The 16,552-nt window shown below is 43.1% G+C and overlaps 1 protein-coding gene across 1 annotated transcript; it reads right to left on the bottom strand.

Moving 5' to 3' along the window:
* Positions 1-4,646: 4,646 nt before the first annotated feature.
* On the bottom strand, positions 4,647-10,814 carry LOC133210946 (acyl-CoA (8-3)-desaturase-like). Its single transcript, XM_061350838.1, has 12 exons — positions 10,596-10,814; positions 10,416-10,526; positions 9,780-9,977; positions 8,606-8,707; positions 8,291-8,419; positions 7,884-7,941; positions 7,389-7,465; positions 6,830-6,927; positions 6,388-6,484; positions 5,328-5,407; positions 5,005-5,130; positions 4,647-4,698 (listed from the first exon to the last, which is right to left on the bottom strand). The coding sequence occupies exons 1-12, from the start codon at positions 10,812-10,814 to the stop codon at positions 4,647-4,649; spliced, it is 1,347 nt and encodes a 448-aa protein (XP_061206822.1).
* Positions 10,815-16,552: the final 5,738 nt, after the last annotated feature.

Genomic DNA, 16,552 nt, shown 5'->3' with positions numbered 1-16,552 from the left:
GTATCTTTCCACCAAGGACTTATCATTATGAAGTGCAATAAAGGCATCCTGAGAAAGACACAAATTAAAGGTTTAAGAAATGTCCCAAACTTCCTCCTCTGCCCTCCTAGACCTTACCGTAGCATCTTGCCCAGCATAATGGCTTAGAACTTGGCTGCCTCCAGGATGTCGCTTGGAAAACTTGCTGACATCATACACTTTCCTGTCAATCACCAGCCATTGCTCCTGCCCTTGCCCACAGCCATTGTGCATCCTGATCTCTTCCCAAGTGAAAAGCTGCAGAAAGGCTGAAACGGGTCGTGTCTCCTTTTCAGTGGAGCCAGTCTGTTGAGCCATCTGCACTGGTAGATGTGCACTTGGTGCTGAGGCACACTGGTCTCAGTTTTGCAGCACTGTCTCCAGGCTGAGAATGAACCATCTCAGCTTCCCCACTATAAAGTCCCTCTCCAAGCCACTCCCTGCGCTTCCAGGCTTGTTGACTACTCTTGCCCAAACGCACCCTTCCATAGCTCCCTCCTCTTTCGCGTTCACACTAGACACTTTGATAGACTTCTGTGTGTGTTTTCAAATAGTAATTGGTACTTCCAAGAAGGCATGTGGGTGCTTTCAGGGAGAAAATTGTCTTCAGAGCATATGTTACTAGATTCAGTTTAGGAGTCAGTCAAATCATGGAATCCCAGACTGGTTTGGGTGGAAAGGGACCTTAAATCTCCTCCAGTTCCAGTCCCTGCCACAGGCAGGGACCCCTTCCACTGGAGCAGCTTGCTCCAAGCCCCTGTGTGCAACCTTGCCTTGAACACTGGCAGGGATGGGGCAGCCACAGCTTCTCTGGGCACCCTGTGCCAGCGCCTCAGCACCCTCACAGGGAAGAGCTTCTGCCTAAGAGCTCATCTCAGTCTCCCCTCTTTTAGCTTGAAGGCATTACCCCTTGCCCTGTCAAATATGAGATGTCCCTGCCTATACATACACAGTCAAATCATGACTTTCTCAGTTATCACACACTGGACGCCAGCATCCTCCAAACCATTATTGTTACTCAGATGAATTGAGTTTATAAACACAAAGATAGTTTTCCTCCATATTAACCTTGTGCATAATATTTCATGTCTGAATTTATTTACCACCTAGTCCCATCCAGATGGTCCTGTAATACCCATTACATTAGAACCAAATCACACAAGTCCTTTCCCAGTTTGAAAGCAGAAGCTGTCTCTGTCTGTATTACACAGGTCTCCAAACAAATGTCAAAGCCACCTTGAAAAGCCCAGGCAGGTATTGAAAGCCACAGTCCTGCTCATCCAGAGAAACTGTTGAGGAATCAGTTCAGTTGAATTTACAACATAGGCAAAGTTCTGCAACAACTACCCACACACCTGCCAAAACCTATGTCACTTGCATCTGGGAGCAAGTACATTTGCTCAGAGCTATTCTACATCACGGCTTTTGTGACCAAGAGTCTCCTTGCACAGACACTTGACATTGTTTCCCCATATTTCCAGTATGCCTGTGGTGTGACTGCTGAACTCACAGTTATTGCTACAACGCCTTTATCTCCTATCACGTAATTGTTTGCAGTTTACACTTAATCCACTGGAGATAAATTGTCCCAGCCCATTCCAAGAAAATCTAGTATTAAGATACACTTTAGCTGCTTGTTGCTAGGATAAACTCGTATTTCAGACAAATCCTTGAAGTTCTGAGTAATTTTGTGAGTCGTACATGATGGCACCTGCAGTTCTTTTAGAATCATAGAACGGTTTTGGTTGGAAGGGACCTTTAAAGATCATCATCTTTTGACCACCTTTCTTACGGAACCTAAATTTAGCATGGAGCCTGTCACACATGCTATGAGAACACCTACCAAGTAAGGCTCCTGGGCAAGACTAGATGAAGCACATTTACTTTACAAGGTGTACAGTCTCACCTAGGAGAACTCAGATGTAGAAAGACAGACAGCTGTGGGTTGTATGTATCTCCAGAGTTAGATGTCAACAGTGCAGAGAGTTTGTCAAGCATGACCTTGGAGGTAAGCATCTACAGTTACAGCTGCAGTTATCTATGGAGGCATACCTGAGTCTCTCTGCCTGCCTCTGGTTGGTCTGTATACATGCTGGAAAAGCATCTTACCTTTATGGAGGGCATATGGATATTCTGCTCTGTCGTGAGGAGATGACTTGCATCTGTCCGCTCCTACTCCTGTAGGTAAAACCTGTGTTCCTGCATGGATTTCTTGACCCATCATTCAAGACTCTCTCTTCTGTAACTGTGACCTATCTCTTTCCAAACACAGCAAGGAAACTGAAATCATTGAGATTATTTTCTCTCTGGCAGAAAACTTTATTGGGAATCCATAATTCAGACCAAGGCAATATTCTGAAACATCTCCTCAATCATTGCAAGGGACAATCACTTTCGCAGACTGAAAAGCATCATTTTGAAGAAATGTTTTGGAAGAAAAGACAATACCCATCAACTACTTGCTTAATTAGAACATTGAAAGTCACCAGGTCAGTCAGGAGGAGAAAAGAACAGGTTTTCCTGGTTTATAGATATTGTGAATTAAGGAGACACTATCCTCTATCTCAGATGGGGCTGTTCTTCAGGAATCTCATGTACTTTCAGGAAAGAGAAGCAAAACCAAAGGTAAAATCAAGGACAGAGAGACAAATTTGCAATGGAGGCCCTCTTCTCTCACTGCCTTGAGGGCTTCAGCTTCCTCAGGTACTCAAAGTCTTGGTTAACTTTGTTTCATAACTTAATCCAGCTATCAGTAGTAAGGTAGCATATGGGCTTTTGGTTCCTCTGTGAAAGCAATATTTATATCCTTTGCAAAAGAGAAAAGAAACACTTGTGAAATGCTATCATTTGGGTGGTGGCAAACTTGGCTTCCACTTGTAGCTTTGGATTGTATCTTATGAGGAAACAATAAAAAAACAAGATGGATTTATTACATGTTAATTATAAAGAGGTGTAGAATTAGGTTCTTGAATAAACATTGTGAACTGTCTCACCTAAAACTCCCCAAGGAACAATAAGATGCATTAAACCACTGAACTACATGAATTTATATGTATATAAATTTTTTGTACTCTTGTGTACGTTACTAAAACCTCTACACAGAAGATGCTGCAACACTGCACAATGAAGCTTTAAAATTTGCTGTGATTTTCTATTGTGGTACTGCTGGGACCTTATCATATACACGCATCATCTGTAATTACACACCCCAGATTCTTTTTTAATAGGGTCGGTATTAACCTCTTTGGCAATCATCGTGTACTTTCCTGTTTTCTGTATCTCATTTAAGAGAATGCCTATGAAGATAAGCAATTCCTATCAAATACACCCTTCACATTCTCCAACTTCCCAGAAGTGACAACCCCAGGGGCTCTTCTGCAGCTTAAGATCTCTATTTAATGGATCTAAAATGATAATAAAAACTGTTAAAAGGTCCCTCTCTCAAGCACAAAGGTAGCATTATATATTGTTACAAAAAGGAACTAAGACACAGTGTGATTCAAGCTAAGCGCCAATTTGACAAGAAAAACAAACCCATTTTGATTGTGGTTGTTTGTTTTTTTTCCAGAGGAGTCAGCATTATAATAGAATTTTCTACATTCAGTGCAGAGCACCCACTGATTCATAGACCCACAGAATGGTTTGGGTTGGAAAGGTTCTTAAGGTCATCCAGTTCCAACCCATTGCCAGCAGGACGAAGGAGGTGATCCTGCCCCTCTACTCTGCTCTTGTGAGACCTCACTTGGAGCATTGTGTGCAGTTCTGGTGTCCTCAACAGAAAAAGAACATGGAACTCTTGGAACAAGTCCAGAGGAGGTCACGAGAATGATCAGGGGACTGGAGCACCTCCTGTATGGAGACAGGCTGAGAAAGTTGGGGCTGTTCAGCCTGGAGAAGAGAAGGCTGCATGGAGATCCCATAGCAGCCTTCCAGTATCTGAAGGGGGGCTATAAGGATGCAGGGGATGGACACTTCATTAGGGACTGTAGTGATAGGACAAGGGGTAATGGGTTCAAACTAAAACAGGAGAAGTTTAGATTGGATATAAGGAAGAAGTTCTTTAATGTGAGGGTTCTGAAGCACTGGAATGGGCTGCCCAGGGACTTTGCGAATGCTCCATCCCCGGTTGTTTTAAAGGCCAGGTTGAACAGAGCCTTGGGAGACATGGTCGAGTGTGAGGTCTCCCTGCCCATGGCAAGAGGGTTGGAACGAGATGATCTTAAGGTCCTTTCAAATCCTTTAAAGATCATCTTTAAAGGTCCCTTCCAACCCAAACCATACTATGATTCTATGAAGAATTTCATATCAAACATTTCCATAAACAATAAGCTCACACCTCAGTGAAGTCAACTGACCAAGCTGATTCAAGAGCCGCTTCTCCCCAGTTTAAAGGCCCAGTTCACCATGGCTCTAAGTTATGAGACTGAGAACAGGAAGAATAGAGGTTCATGGTTGAGAACAAGAAAAGAAATGTCTCGTGAAGCTACTTCCACACCAATTCTTACTGCAGTTAGTTTTGCCCAGCTCCCGAGTTTCTATACCAGAGACACACACACACACACTGCTGGTCTGTGCTGCATCTGCAGCAGTTGGCTGGTGAGGAGATTCCAGTTGAGACTTGCCAGTGTCTACCCATGCAGATAGGCTTCAAGCCAGTGCTCCCCAGAATCCTTCAGTGAACTGCAGGAATAGAAAGTAAAAAATCACTTATGGGGAGACAATATTCAATTCATGGGATGCAATTTAGAATTAAAATGAAGCAAATGGAAAAAATGGATTAAAAACTGGATAGCAAAGCCTGTCTAAAGGGAATGAGTAGAGAGGATTTAATAAGATAAAACAAATTTGAAAATTTAAGTTCTTTTAGGAAAAACCAAAATAAACTCTAGGTTTGATCTCTCCATGGAAATAGATTTGAAATGCTTGCCTATGTCTCTTCCTTGCAAGCAATTACAATGCAAAACCATCTTGATAAACGATACTTACTGCAATATATCTGAAAATGCTGTCAGTAAAGTCTTGCTTTTATACTCAATGCCATGCTTATCACAAAGGGTTTTCACCAGAGGAGCTACTTCGCAGTAGTTGTGTCGAGGCATTGTGGGGAAAAGGCTGCAGAATTGAAGGAGAGGCAGTTAGTGTAAGACTTGGCTTGCACCACTCTCTGTTCCCTCTGTCCAAAGTAATTCCCTGCCCTCTCCCAGAAGGAGAGCAAAGGGTCTCCTGAGATGGTTTAATGTGAGACTACATGGCCTTGCTGTCTTTTCAGCTCCCCATATTATTCCCGCTCTTCCCAGAATCATACTCACTGGTGCTCAATTTGGAAGTTGAGGTGCCCAGTGAACCAGTCATTGAACAAAGATTGCTTCACGTTGCACGTTGCGTGGAGCTGGGAGGAAAAGACATCAAAGAAACAGATGATTTAGATTTCATTTTTCTGCAAGTCTGGTAACTGAACATCAGCAATCATTACCATCATAATGGGCAAGTTAGAGTCAGGGATTATAGCCATGATTGCCCTGAAGAATTAATCAAAGTCTAGATTTAAATGGGTTGTTAGCATACAGGTGAATTTAAATAGCTCGTTGTTCAGAAAGAACAACTTGACTGTCATGCACACAACCCCAACTGTGATTCTTTAAAGAGGTTCTCACATCTTTCACTTGGATGGAAAGAAAGAAAAGATGCCCAGTTGAGAAACAAAAACCATTCTTCTGGCCTCCTCCAACTAGTACAATTGGAGTCAGACACAAAAGGATGAGGGAAAGGCTTGTGTACACAGGCTTCATCTCACCAAATTTAGACACTTTTAGTCTGAAATCTGCATCTGAGCTCATCACCTTACAGTCAATGGGGAAGACCAGTTGCCTTTCACCAGATCTCCTTTCAGAGGAAGGTGAATCATGCTCTAGAAATGGCTCTTTCTCTCCAATGAATAGCATTATACTGCTGGAGGCAGCAAAGACTGGAATAAAGTTATATTAACATACTCAATTTATCAGACCTAAAAATTTATCTTATCTGCACTACAGCTGTAACAAGTAGGGTAAAAAATAATGGAATACAGTCCTGTTTTGCTTCTCTTTTGTTAGCCTAAAAAGGAGATTGTCTGTTGGAGCATCTTTTTTCATAATAAAGGAAAAGCATTGTGAAAAATACATGAAAATGCTTCAGTGAAAAAGTAGGATTTTTTTACTCCCGAGGTTCTTTGTTACAACTAAAGTTTTAAGTGTTTTACTGCCACAGAAATGCCTATTTAACAAAGAGCAAGAGCAAACCTCATTAACACAGCGTTACAGATATGAGAAAAAGAATTTTGTTCTACAATTCAGAAACGCAGACCCCTTCCAGAAAAAGAGAGATTCTCACCTGAGTAGATACCCAGTCTTTATTCATATCGTAATCAATGTGCATTGGAATGTGATTCATCTGTGATACCCAAATAAACCAGGTACTCTCCAGGCACCTACACAGATAAACAGAAACACCATAGCTCTAATCCCATCCAAATTTACCATTAAATCACCTTCCTGAATCTCCTCTTTAGTGAAAGAGCACTTTTACGTAATTCAGGATTTTCTGTCACCCCTTTGCTTCCTACATTTTGGAGTTCCTTCTGAGAACCACTCAGATGTTGCAGATGTCCCTGAGCAGCCACCAGCCCTCCCCTGAATTTCACTGTTTCTTCTTGGCTGACTACTTATTTCTGAGAATATTGTAATGAATATGACTAGTTTTCATTTCTTTTCACTGAAATTCAGTACTGTTTCCAAGTATTAGTCATGGAGACTCCGGGTATGTTGTGTGTTACCTGGACACCCAGTAGTAGATCATGAAGTTGTTAAATCCCATTAAAGGAATATACATGAGGCACACTCGGATGTTGAAAGTCACAATCAAGAAGAGGTCCTGTACAACAAAACAAGATGAAAATAAGGCTTTATTGATGAACCCTCTCTGCTCCCTCCTCTCCCCTTTACTTGAACTCCAGTATTAAAAGTGTTCTTAGATATTGATCTCTCATTTATCAAGGGGAGGCTCCACACCATCATTCTGTCTCTAGCTGACTGTATCCTTGAAACATCCCACAGCACTCACATTACCTTCAGTAACTAAAGACCCACAGACAAACAGCCTTGTTTTGTGTCTAGGTCTGATAGTTTTCTGTTAAATTTTATTCAGCTACTAAAAGGCTAAATAGCTTCTAGAAAATTCTTCCCAGTCCCATTGATCACGTTCCTGCTGCAGCAAGCCTAGAATCAGCCTTTTCTCTCTTAACCCTCCAAATCGCCTGAGGTTAATGTTTAATATAGGCAAAGGGTGGAGGCAGTTTTTGAATGTTCTCTGTAGACATTCCAAGTAGTGCTTACCAACCACTTTTTCCTCTTGAGTGCAAAATAGAATATAGACAGATGGAAGACGGGTACAAATGCAAGTGGGGCCAATACTGAAGAAAGAACGAAAATAGAGAGCATTTTATCAATTGACTGCATCATAAATCTTCCAGAATATTCATCTGTAAGAAGAAAGACTCTCTTTCAAGTGGAAATAAAAGTGCTGTCTTATATTTACACTAGGTTTCACATCAAGAATAGTCTCTACCTCTTTTCACATCACCACTTGATTTCTTTCCCAACCCTTTCATCCATACACTTGATTCACACCTATATAGTGCCTAACATCACATAATCCTAAGAGAGACATAAGGGGCAATAACTCCTCATCTGAATCTTCTTTGGTGTGAAGGAAACGTCTGGGAGCTGTGACTTCAACAGGAATATCTTTAAAACCTTTGTTTTGGGAAGGAGATGGATATTTAGGTGAAGTTCTACAGCACTGCAAAGAACTAAGGATGAAATACTCACAGACAAAATACATATGCTGATAATTGTAAGGCATGAACTTCTTCTTCTTTTTGCCAAGCTGAAAGATGAAAAGACATTGCAATGGGCCAGTTGCAGACCAGGGAGTCTTCGTGAGGTATTTTTCATTCCTGCCTAATGAATACAGTGAGAACTACCTCTTAATTTCTCTAATTCAATCCCTCTTGAAAAGCAGGTACTGAAGTTCCAAATCAAGAGAGAGAAGCAGGTTTCATTTCAGCCTCTGTATCTAGGTATCAATCTTATGTCAATGTGAGAACAAAGCCTTTTTTAAAGAGTGCTCCAAAATTCATGTCAGGATACAAAAATGATCAGGAAACAATATTATTCCTCACTCTATAGCTTCCTGTCATTAAAATCTGTGTTTCTCCAAACATCCTTGTGCTCACCTCCATAGAGAGTGTCTTTCCCAAGCTGAAGAGGAGAGGGTGCATGTTGAGGTCAGGGTCTTTGCGGAAGCAGTTGGGTTTGGCATGGTGCTGGTTGTGTAGGTGATTCCACCAGCTGGCTGGAAACCCCTGCACAAAAACATGAAGACCAGGGATTCAAACTAGAACAGTATCAACAATCGCTATTTATCCACCTCTTATTCACAGCTGCACTACACTTCCCTCACAAGCAATATTATCTGAATATAGGGACACTCCCATTCATTGCTTAGTCCATATTAACCACAGAGAATATTCCCAACATGAGGCAACTACCTTCAGAACATTTATCACCACAATCTGCAGAAGTCGATTCCATTTAGACTTCTTGAAGACAGAGCAGTGCCCCAGATCATGTTGGAACCACCCTATCTGGATCTGGAAGACAAAACAATCACTGGATAAGAATAGTCACGGTGGCATTGCATTCATTTGCGTTGGGAGTCCTGTAACTTCAGAGTCTGAGTGCATCTTCCTCCTGGTTTGGGGAAGAAACCCCATCTGCTATCTTAGATGCTGAGAACTTCCTTCCATGTTACTGTCCTAAAGATGCTCAGCATCATAGAACACCATGGAATCATAGAATACTAGGTTAGAAGAGACTTCAAGGATGATCTGATGCAACTCTTCAGATACCAGATACTGATTTTACTGTAGCAGCTGAGGGGAAAGTAGCTAAATAGTATTACAATTCATTTGTAACGTAATTACTTTGTTACAGCATGGAAGTCTTTTGATCCCATTGCAAATTGATGATTTCCAAGTAATTATCTACATAATGTAAGCATTTACAAATTCACAACTTGATTACATTCCATATTCCTATGGAAATATAAGAGTGCTCTCTGAGGAGTGTCTGCCTTAGCAGATACAGGGCAAATGGAACAGTTCTTTTAAAAAGATGAGTTACTTCACACTTTGTCCATAGATGTCTGAACAAACCTAAGGATTCAGTGCCACTAAGAAAATCTTGCTTTCTCCCTTCCTTCAGCCTCCACTGTTTCCCGTCTAAGGGTCACAAATTCCCTATTCCCTCCTTCCCTCCACCAACCCTGACATGTATCATACCCTTCTATTATTCAGAACTAGGGAGTGTAACTGTCTACTGGATGCTAAAGGACCCAACAAGCACCAGAGCTATCAGACATTCAACAGTGGAGCTGAGCATGAAATATTCCCTCTTTTGCTTGGGTAAGTGAGGAGATCAGCTCATCCCATCTTATGAAATGCCAGCTTCACAGCACCCCACCAACCCTGGCAAGCAGCTTCTCAGCAAAATGGGATTTGCTGCAGGCAACCAAAACTGTGCTGCAGATCATGCTTGTCTTCAGCCAGACAACAGGATGTAAGATGGGGAAGTAAAACAACAACTGGGATATCAGCATCTCATTATCATCTACCCAGGAGAGCCAAACAGGTCTGCAGTGTTGAAAGGCTGTCAGCAGTTTACCTGGGCAGTGGCGAACAACACTATGCCAACCACGAAAGGCACAAAGGATATTCCAAAGTGCCAGACCACGAGCCAGGATGCGACATCCAGTACCAGGAGGTGAAGGAAAATCAGGAAGAAAAAGGTGTAATTTGGCCTCAGAAGTCCCATCTTCTCAACAGAGCAGCGCAGCTCACGAAAATCCTCTAAAAGTGCTTTCTGCGGGAAAAGTGAGTATTAATGCACTGACTACATTGAAAATGAAACACGGCAGACCCAAGAATCCCAAAGTAGACATGGAAGTCACAGGAGATATTCTCTCAGAGGGTCCACTGTATAAAAATCAGCATCAGATCAACAGATCTTGGTTTTGCTTTGACACTGGAAAACAAGCTACTGACAAGTTTGATACTGACACATTGCAGTGGGATGAACCGAGAGGAATCTGGGGCTCTGGGGCACCTTCCTCACACCCAGGTGTGGGATAGTGATTCTGGGACAGTGCATGCTCCCATGCCTATGGTACTGTGTCAGGCATGCTGCTAGCTCTCTTGTTTTCCTTCTCCTCCCATACCAAACCCCACGCCATTCCCACTGCTGGACTCAAGGACACTCACGTTTTTATTAGAGACATTCACTTCTATTAGAGACACTCACATCTTTATTAGACTCACAGCTGGGCTGATCTGGTGCCAGCTCCCCAATCAGCAGTGACTTCAAGTATTTTTCCACCAAGGATTTATCATTATGGAATGCAATAAAGGCATCCTGAGCAAGACACAAATTAAAGATTTAAGAAATGGCCCAAACTTCCCCCTCTGCCCTCCTAGACCTTACCGTAGCATCTTGCCCAGCATAATGGCTTAGAACTCGGCTGCCTCCAGGATGTCGCTTGGAAAACTTGCTGACATCATACACTTTCCTGTCAATCACCAGCCATTGCTCCTGTCCTTGCCCACGGCCATTGTGCATCCTGATCTCTTCCCAAGTGAAAAGCTGCAGAAAGGCTGAAACGGGTCGTGTCTCCTTTTCAGTGGAGCTAGTCTGTTGAGCCATCTGCACTGGTAGATGTGCACTTGGTGCTGAGGCGCACTGGTCTAAGTTTTGCATCACTGTCTCCAGGCTGAGAATGAACCATAGCACCCTGCCGGCTATAAAGTCCCTCTCCAAGCCACTCCCTGTGTTTCCAGGCTTGTTGGCTACTCTTGCCCAAACACACCCTTCCATAGCTCCCTCCTCTTCCACGTTCACACTAGACACTTTGATACACATCTATGTGTGTTTTCAAATAGTAATTGGTACTTCCAAGAAGCCATGTGGGTTCTTTCAGGGAGAAAATTGTCTTCAGAGCATATGTTACTAGATTCAGTTTAGGAGTCAGTCAAATCATGGAATCCCAAACCGGTTTGGGTGGAAAGGGACCTTAAAGCTCATCCAGTTCCAGCCCCTGCCACGGGCAGGGACCCCTTCCACTAGAGCAGCTTGCTCCAAGCCCCTGTGTGCAACCTTGCCTTGAACACTGGCAGGGATGGGGCAGCCACAGCTTCTCTGGGCACCCTGTGCCAGCGCCTCAGCACCCTCACAGGGAAGAGCTTCTGCCTAAGAGCTCATCTCAGTCTCCCCTCTTTTAGCTTGAAGGCATTACCCCTTGCCCTGTCAAATATGAGATGTCCCTGCCTATACATACACAGTCAAATCATGACTTCCTCAGTTTGAAAGCAGAAGCTGTCTCTCTCTGTATTATCCAGGTCTCCAAACAAATGTCAAAGCCACCTTGAAAAGCCCAGGCAGGTATTGAAAGCCACAGTCCTGCTCATCCAGAGAAACTGCTGAGGAATCAGTTCAGTTGAATTTACAACATAGGCAATGTTCTGCAACAACTACCCACACACCTGCCAAAATCCATGTCACTTGCATCTGGGAGCAAGTGCATGTGCATGGAACTATTCTACATCACCGCTTTTGTGACCAAGAGTCTCCTTGCACAGACACTTGACATTGTTTCCTCAGATTTCCAGTATGCCTGTGGTGTGAGTGCTGAGCTCACAGCAGAAATGTTTTGGAAGAAAAGACAGTATCCATCAACTACTTGCTTGATTAGAACATTGAAAGTCACCAGGTCAGTCAGGAGGAGAAAATATGAGGTTTTCTTGTTTTTAGATATTGTGAATTAAGGAGACACTATCCTCTATCTCAGATGGGGCTGTTCTTCAGGAGTCTCATGTACTTTCAGGAAAGAGAAGCAAAATGAAAGATGAAATCAAATCTGTTTTCTGTATCTCATTTAAGAGAGTTCTTATAAATTATGCAATTCTGATCAAATACACCCTTCACATTCTCCAGCTTCCCAAATGTGAGAACTCCAGGGGCTCTTCTTCGGTTTAAGATCTATATTTAATGGATCTAAAATGATACATTCTAGCTATAACAAGAGTTAAAAAGTCCCTTTCTCAAGCACACAAGTAGCATTATATATTGTTACAAAGAGAAGACAAAACACAGTGTGATTCAAGCTAAATGCAAATTTAAAAAGGAAAACAAACCCATTTTGATTGGGGTTGGGGTTTTTTTTCAGAGGAGACAGCATTATAATAGCAATTTATACGTTCTGTGCAGTGCACCCACTGATTCATAGAACCATGGAATGGTTTGGGGTTGGAAAGGACCTTAAGATCACCCAGTTCCAAACCATTGTCATAGGCAATGATGCCTCATAATAGACCATGTAGCCCAAGATTCCATCCAAATTGGCCTTGAACACTGCCAAGGGTGGAGTATTTACCACTTCTTTGGGCAACCCATTCTGGTGCCTCACCATCCTCATGGCAAAGAACTTCTTGCTTATATCTAACCTGAACTTCCCCTGTTTCAGGCTGAACCCATCACCCCTTGTCCTATCACTACAGTCCCTGATGAATAGTCACTCTCCAGCATCTTTCTGTCCCCTTCAGACACTAGAAGGCTGCTCTGAGGTCTCCACGCAGCCTTCTCTTCTCCAGGCTGAACAGCCCCAACTTTCTCAGTCTGTCTCCATACAGGAGGTGCTCCAGTTCCTGATCATCCTCGTGGCCTCCTCTGGACTTGTTCCAACAGTTCCATGTCCTTTTTATGTTGAGGACACCAGAACTGCACACAGTGCTCCAAGTGAGGTCTCACGAGAGCAGAGGGGCAGGATCACCTCCTTCGACCTGCTGGTCATGCTCCTTTGGATGCAGCCCAGGGTACAGTTGGCTTTCTGGGCTATGAGCGTACACTCAGCGGCTCATGTTCAGTTTCTCATCAACCAACACAGATACCCTTCTGAATGCTCTTCCTATCTCAAATCATGCATCCGCACAAGAACTCTACAAAAGCTCACCATGCTTGTAAGAGACATTTTTAATATATGGCTTCTGCAACACCAATTAGGAACAATGTGGCATAAGGGGGATTAAAACACCCACAGTGGCTCTACAGCCTACACAGAGAGCACCTTCCTTCACCTGTTCTTTCTCTGAGTCTTGGATCGCCTCCCAGTTACGCAACATATGAGACAGGGGTCCTGCATCCACTTGCCTCCTGCACGGCTCAACCATCATTTAGTTCTCTGGCCTTCACCACTACTTTCTACAGTCTTTCCTCAGACACATATCGTGGTGTAAATTCTTAGCAGGGAAACATACACATTTCAAGATGTGCATCAACCTTAAACTTCTACATCTTCCCCTCTCCACAAGGTCAGTCATAGTCATAGAATCACAGACTGGTTTGGCTTGGAAAGCACCTTAAAGCTCATCCACTTCCAGTCCTCTGCCACAGGCAAGGACACCTTCCACTACAGCAGCTTGCTCCAAACCCCGTCCAACCTGGCCTTGAACACTGCCAGGGATGGAGCTGCCACAACTTCCTTGGACAGCCTATGCCAGTGCCTCACAACTTTCACAGTAACAAATTTCTTCCTATTATCCAACCCAAACCTCCTCTGCTGGAGTTTAAACCCATTGCTCCTTGTCCTATTACTCGAGTCCCGGATGATATTTTTCATTTATAAGGCTGAAGACACTTCAGCAGTTCCTACTTGCTCTTCCCTGACCTTTCCCTGTTCTTTGCATTCCCAGTCTGCCTCACAAATAGCTCCTTACCAATCCATAATTATGTCCTGCATTTGTTTCTCCCTCCCAGCTTAAGTTTTATAAAGTTCTTATAGTCTAAGCCTCCTCCACATCATGTGAGAGCTCCTTAATCTCACTGATTGCAGTGATGAGCTTCTTTCATTTGTCAAACCTTGCTCTTAAACAAAAGCAGCAGCTTGAATCCAGTGTAGCTAAGCTGGGACTCGTAGCTCTGATTTGCATGCACATACACTCCTGTACTGTCAGTTCTTTTATCTCTGGTGGCAGATCATGTGCAATGTCAATCTATTTCCAGTTGCTCCATCCACATTTCCCATAAAGTATGCAGTGTCCTGGGGTAGCATGCCATGTTCAGTGAACATCACTGTCCAAACCTCTTCATCCCTGGAGAAGCTAAGGCTTTATTGCTACAATAAAATTTGAGGTAGAATGGAGTAGTTGTGTGGCCTTTTAGATTATCATAAAGTATGTCCAAATCTGCCTTATGATAAGAAGTTCAGCCACTACCCACTTTAATCAAGAAGGCATCATGCTAGATCCTATTTTAACTCTGAGACTAGAACATCCACCTGTCAGGTAGTCATCTTCCCAAGCACAGTTATATCTACAAATGATCTGAGCCAGCATGAGTCTTACTTATGCTTCAAAAGCCTGAGTAAGTTTTACCCAACTCAAACAGCCTTTGAGGAGAGGCGTTCCTATGGCAATCCTGCTTTCCTTCCATTTGATCATAGAATCATAGGATAGTTAGGATTTGAAAGGACGTTAAGATCATCCAGTTGCAACTCCCCTGCCATGGGCAGGGACACCTCACACTAAACCATGTCACCCAAGGCTCGATCCAACCTGGCCTTGAACACCGCCAGGGATGGAGCATTCACAACTTCCCTGGGCAACCCATTTTATCATAGAATAGTTATGGTTGGAAAGGACCTTCGGATCATCTAGTTCCAACCCCTGTTACAAAAAGTTCCAACTCCTCCTGCTCCTGGGTCAGACATCATTCTGGTTCTCTCTAACAGGTTCTTCATTGCCATGCACAACAGGCTGAAGGTATCTGGATATACCCTCCAGTATCTGAAGGGGGCTTATAAGGATGCTGGGGAGGTATTCTTCATTAGAGACTGTAGGGATAGGACAAGGGTTAACGGATTAAAACTTTAATTGGGGAAGTTTAGGTTGAATATAAGGAAGAAGTTCTTTCATGTTGGGGTGGTGAGGCACTGGAATGGGTTGTCCAGGGAAGTTGTGAATGCTCCATCCTTGGCGGTGTTCAAGGCCAGGTTGCATAGAGCCTTGTATGACTTAGTTTAGTGTGAGGTGTCCCTGCCCATGGCAGGGGAGTTGGAACTGGATGATCTTAAGGTCCTTTCCAACCCAAACTATATTGTATTGTTCTATGGAGTGCACTATGGCTTCAGTTGAAGCAAACTTCAACAAACTAAGACAGAAGCTAATCCTGATGAGGTCTATTGCTCAAATCTGACTTTGGCAATTTTGGAAATTCTTTTTTTATTTTCAGGAAAAAATATTTTTCGCATTATGGCTCCAGTCTTGCATCTGATGACACCAGGTTTAGGAATCTGTCCCAGTCTATCCCTGCCTTGACATGTTCTGCCTCAGAGCAGTTATGGCTGGTGACTGTCTTTGCTAAAGTGATGCTGTTCTTTCAGAAGAAAAGTTTTCTTCAAGAATTATTATTATTATATATACATAAATATAGACATCTCAAATTAGATTGTCTATCAGACAGAGAGCACAACATGAACCGGCTGATATCTGGCCTGGAATGTGAATTAGACTCCAGCAGGCCTTTTTTCTTTATTTATTTCTCTGTTTTGGTAACTTTGGAATACTTGCTCAAGACAGAAATATTTCATAGAATCATGGAATGGTTTTGGTTGGAAAGGTTCTTAAGAACATCTAGATCCAACCCCGCTGCCATGGGCAGGGATGCCTAACACTAGACCATGTCACCCAAGATTCCATCCAAACTGGCCTTGAACACTGCCAGGGATGGAGCACTTACCACTTCTTTGGGCAGCCTTTGCTAGGGCCTCACCACTCTCACAGTAAAGAACTTCCTCCCTATATCCAACCTGAACTTCCCCTGTTACAATTTGGATCTATCACCCCTTGTCCTGTCACTCCAGTCCCTGATGAAGAGTCCCTCCCAAGAATCTTTGTAGCCCCCTTCAGACACTGGAAGCTGCTATGAGGTCTCCACTCAGCTTCTCTTCTCTAGGCTGAACAGTCCCAACTTTCTCAGCCTGGCTCCATACAGGAGGTGCTTCAGTTCCCTCATCATCCTCATGGCCTCTTCTGGACTTGCTTCAACAGCTCCATGTCCTTGTTGTGTTGAGGACACCAGAACTGCAAACCACAGTTTTAAATGAAGTCACATGTTTCTGGTCTTCCTCTTCAATGACAGGAGAAGAAGAAATAAAATAAATAGAACCTCAAAATGACCAAGACATAACCTGAGCTCATTGGCAGCTTCTTCATCTGCCTCTTCTTTTACTTCGGCTACACCCAGCATTTATTACTTCATCTTGTTTTTTTTTAATAACTGATTGTGAGATTATCCCGAAAAGGAATTCAGACTCATTTGTTAGGACGTTTGCATCTTCTTTTGCCAGCAGAAGTTATCATTCTATCTGGCTGTGTATCAAAATGATTGCT

Source organism: Neopsephotus bourkii, unplaced genomic scaffold, assembly GCF_033783945.1.
Source record: "Neopsephotus bourkii isolate Nb327-2 ecotype Australia unplaced genomic scaffold, CSIRO-AGI_Nbou_v1 NB_542, whole genome shotgun sequence".
Classification (NCBI taxonomy): Eukaryota; Metazoa; Chordata; class Aves; order Psittaciformes; family Psittacidae; genus Neopsephotus; species Neopsephotus bourkii.
Note: the sequence above shows the minus strand (reverse complement) of the source record. Positions and strands in the feature narration are given on the sequence as shown.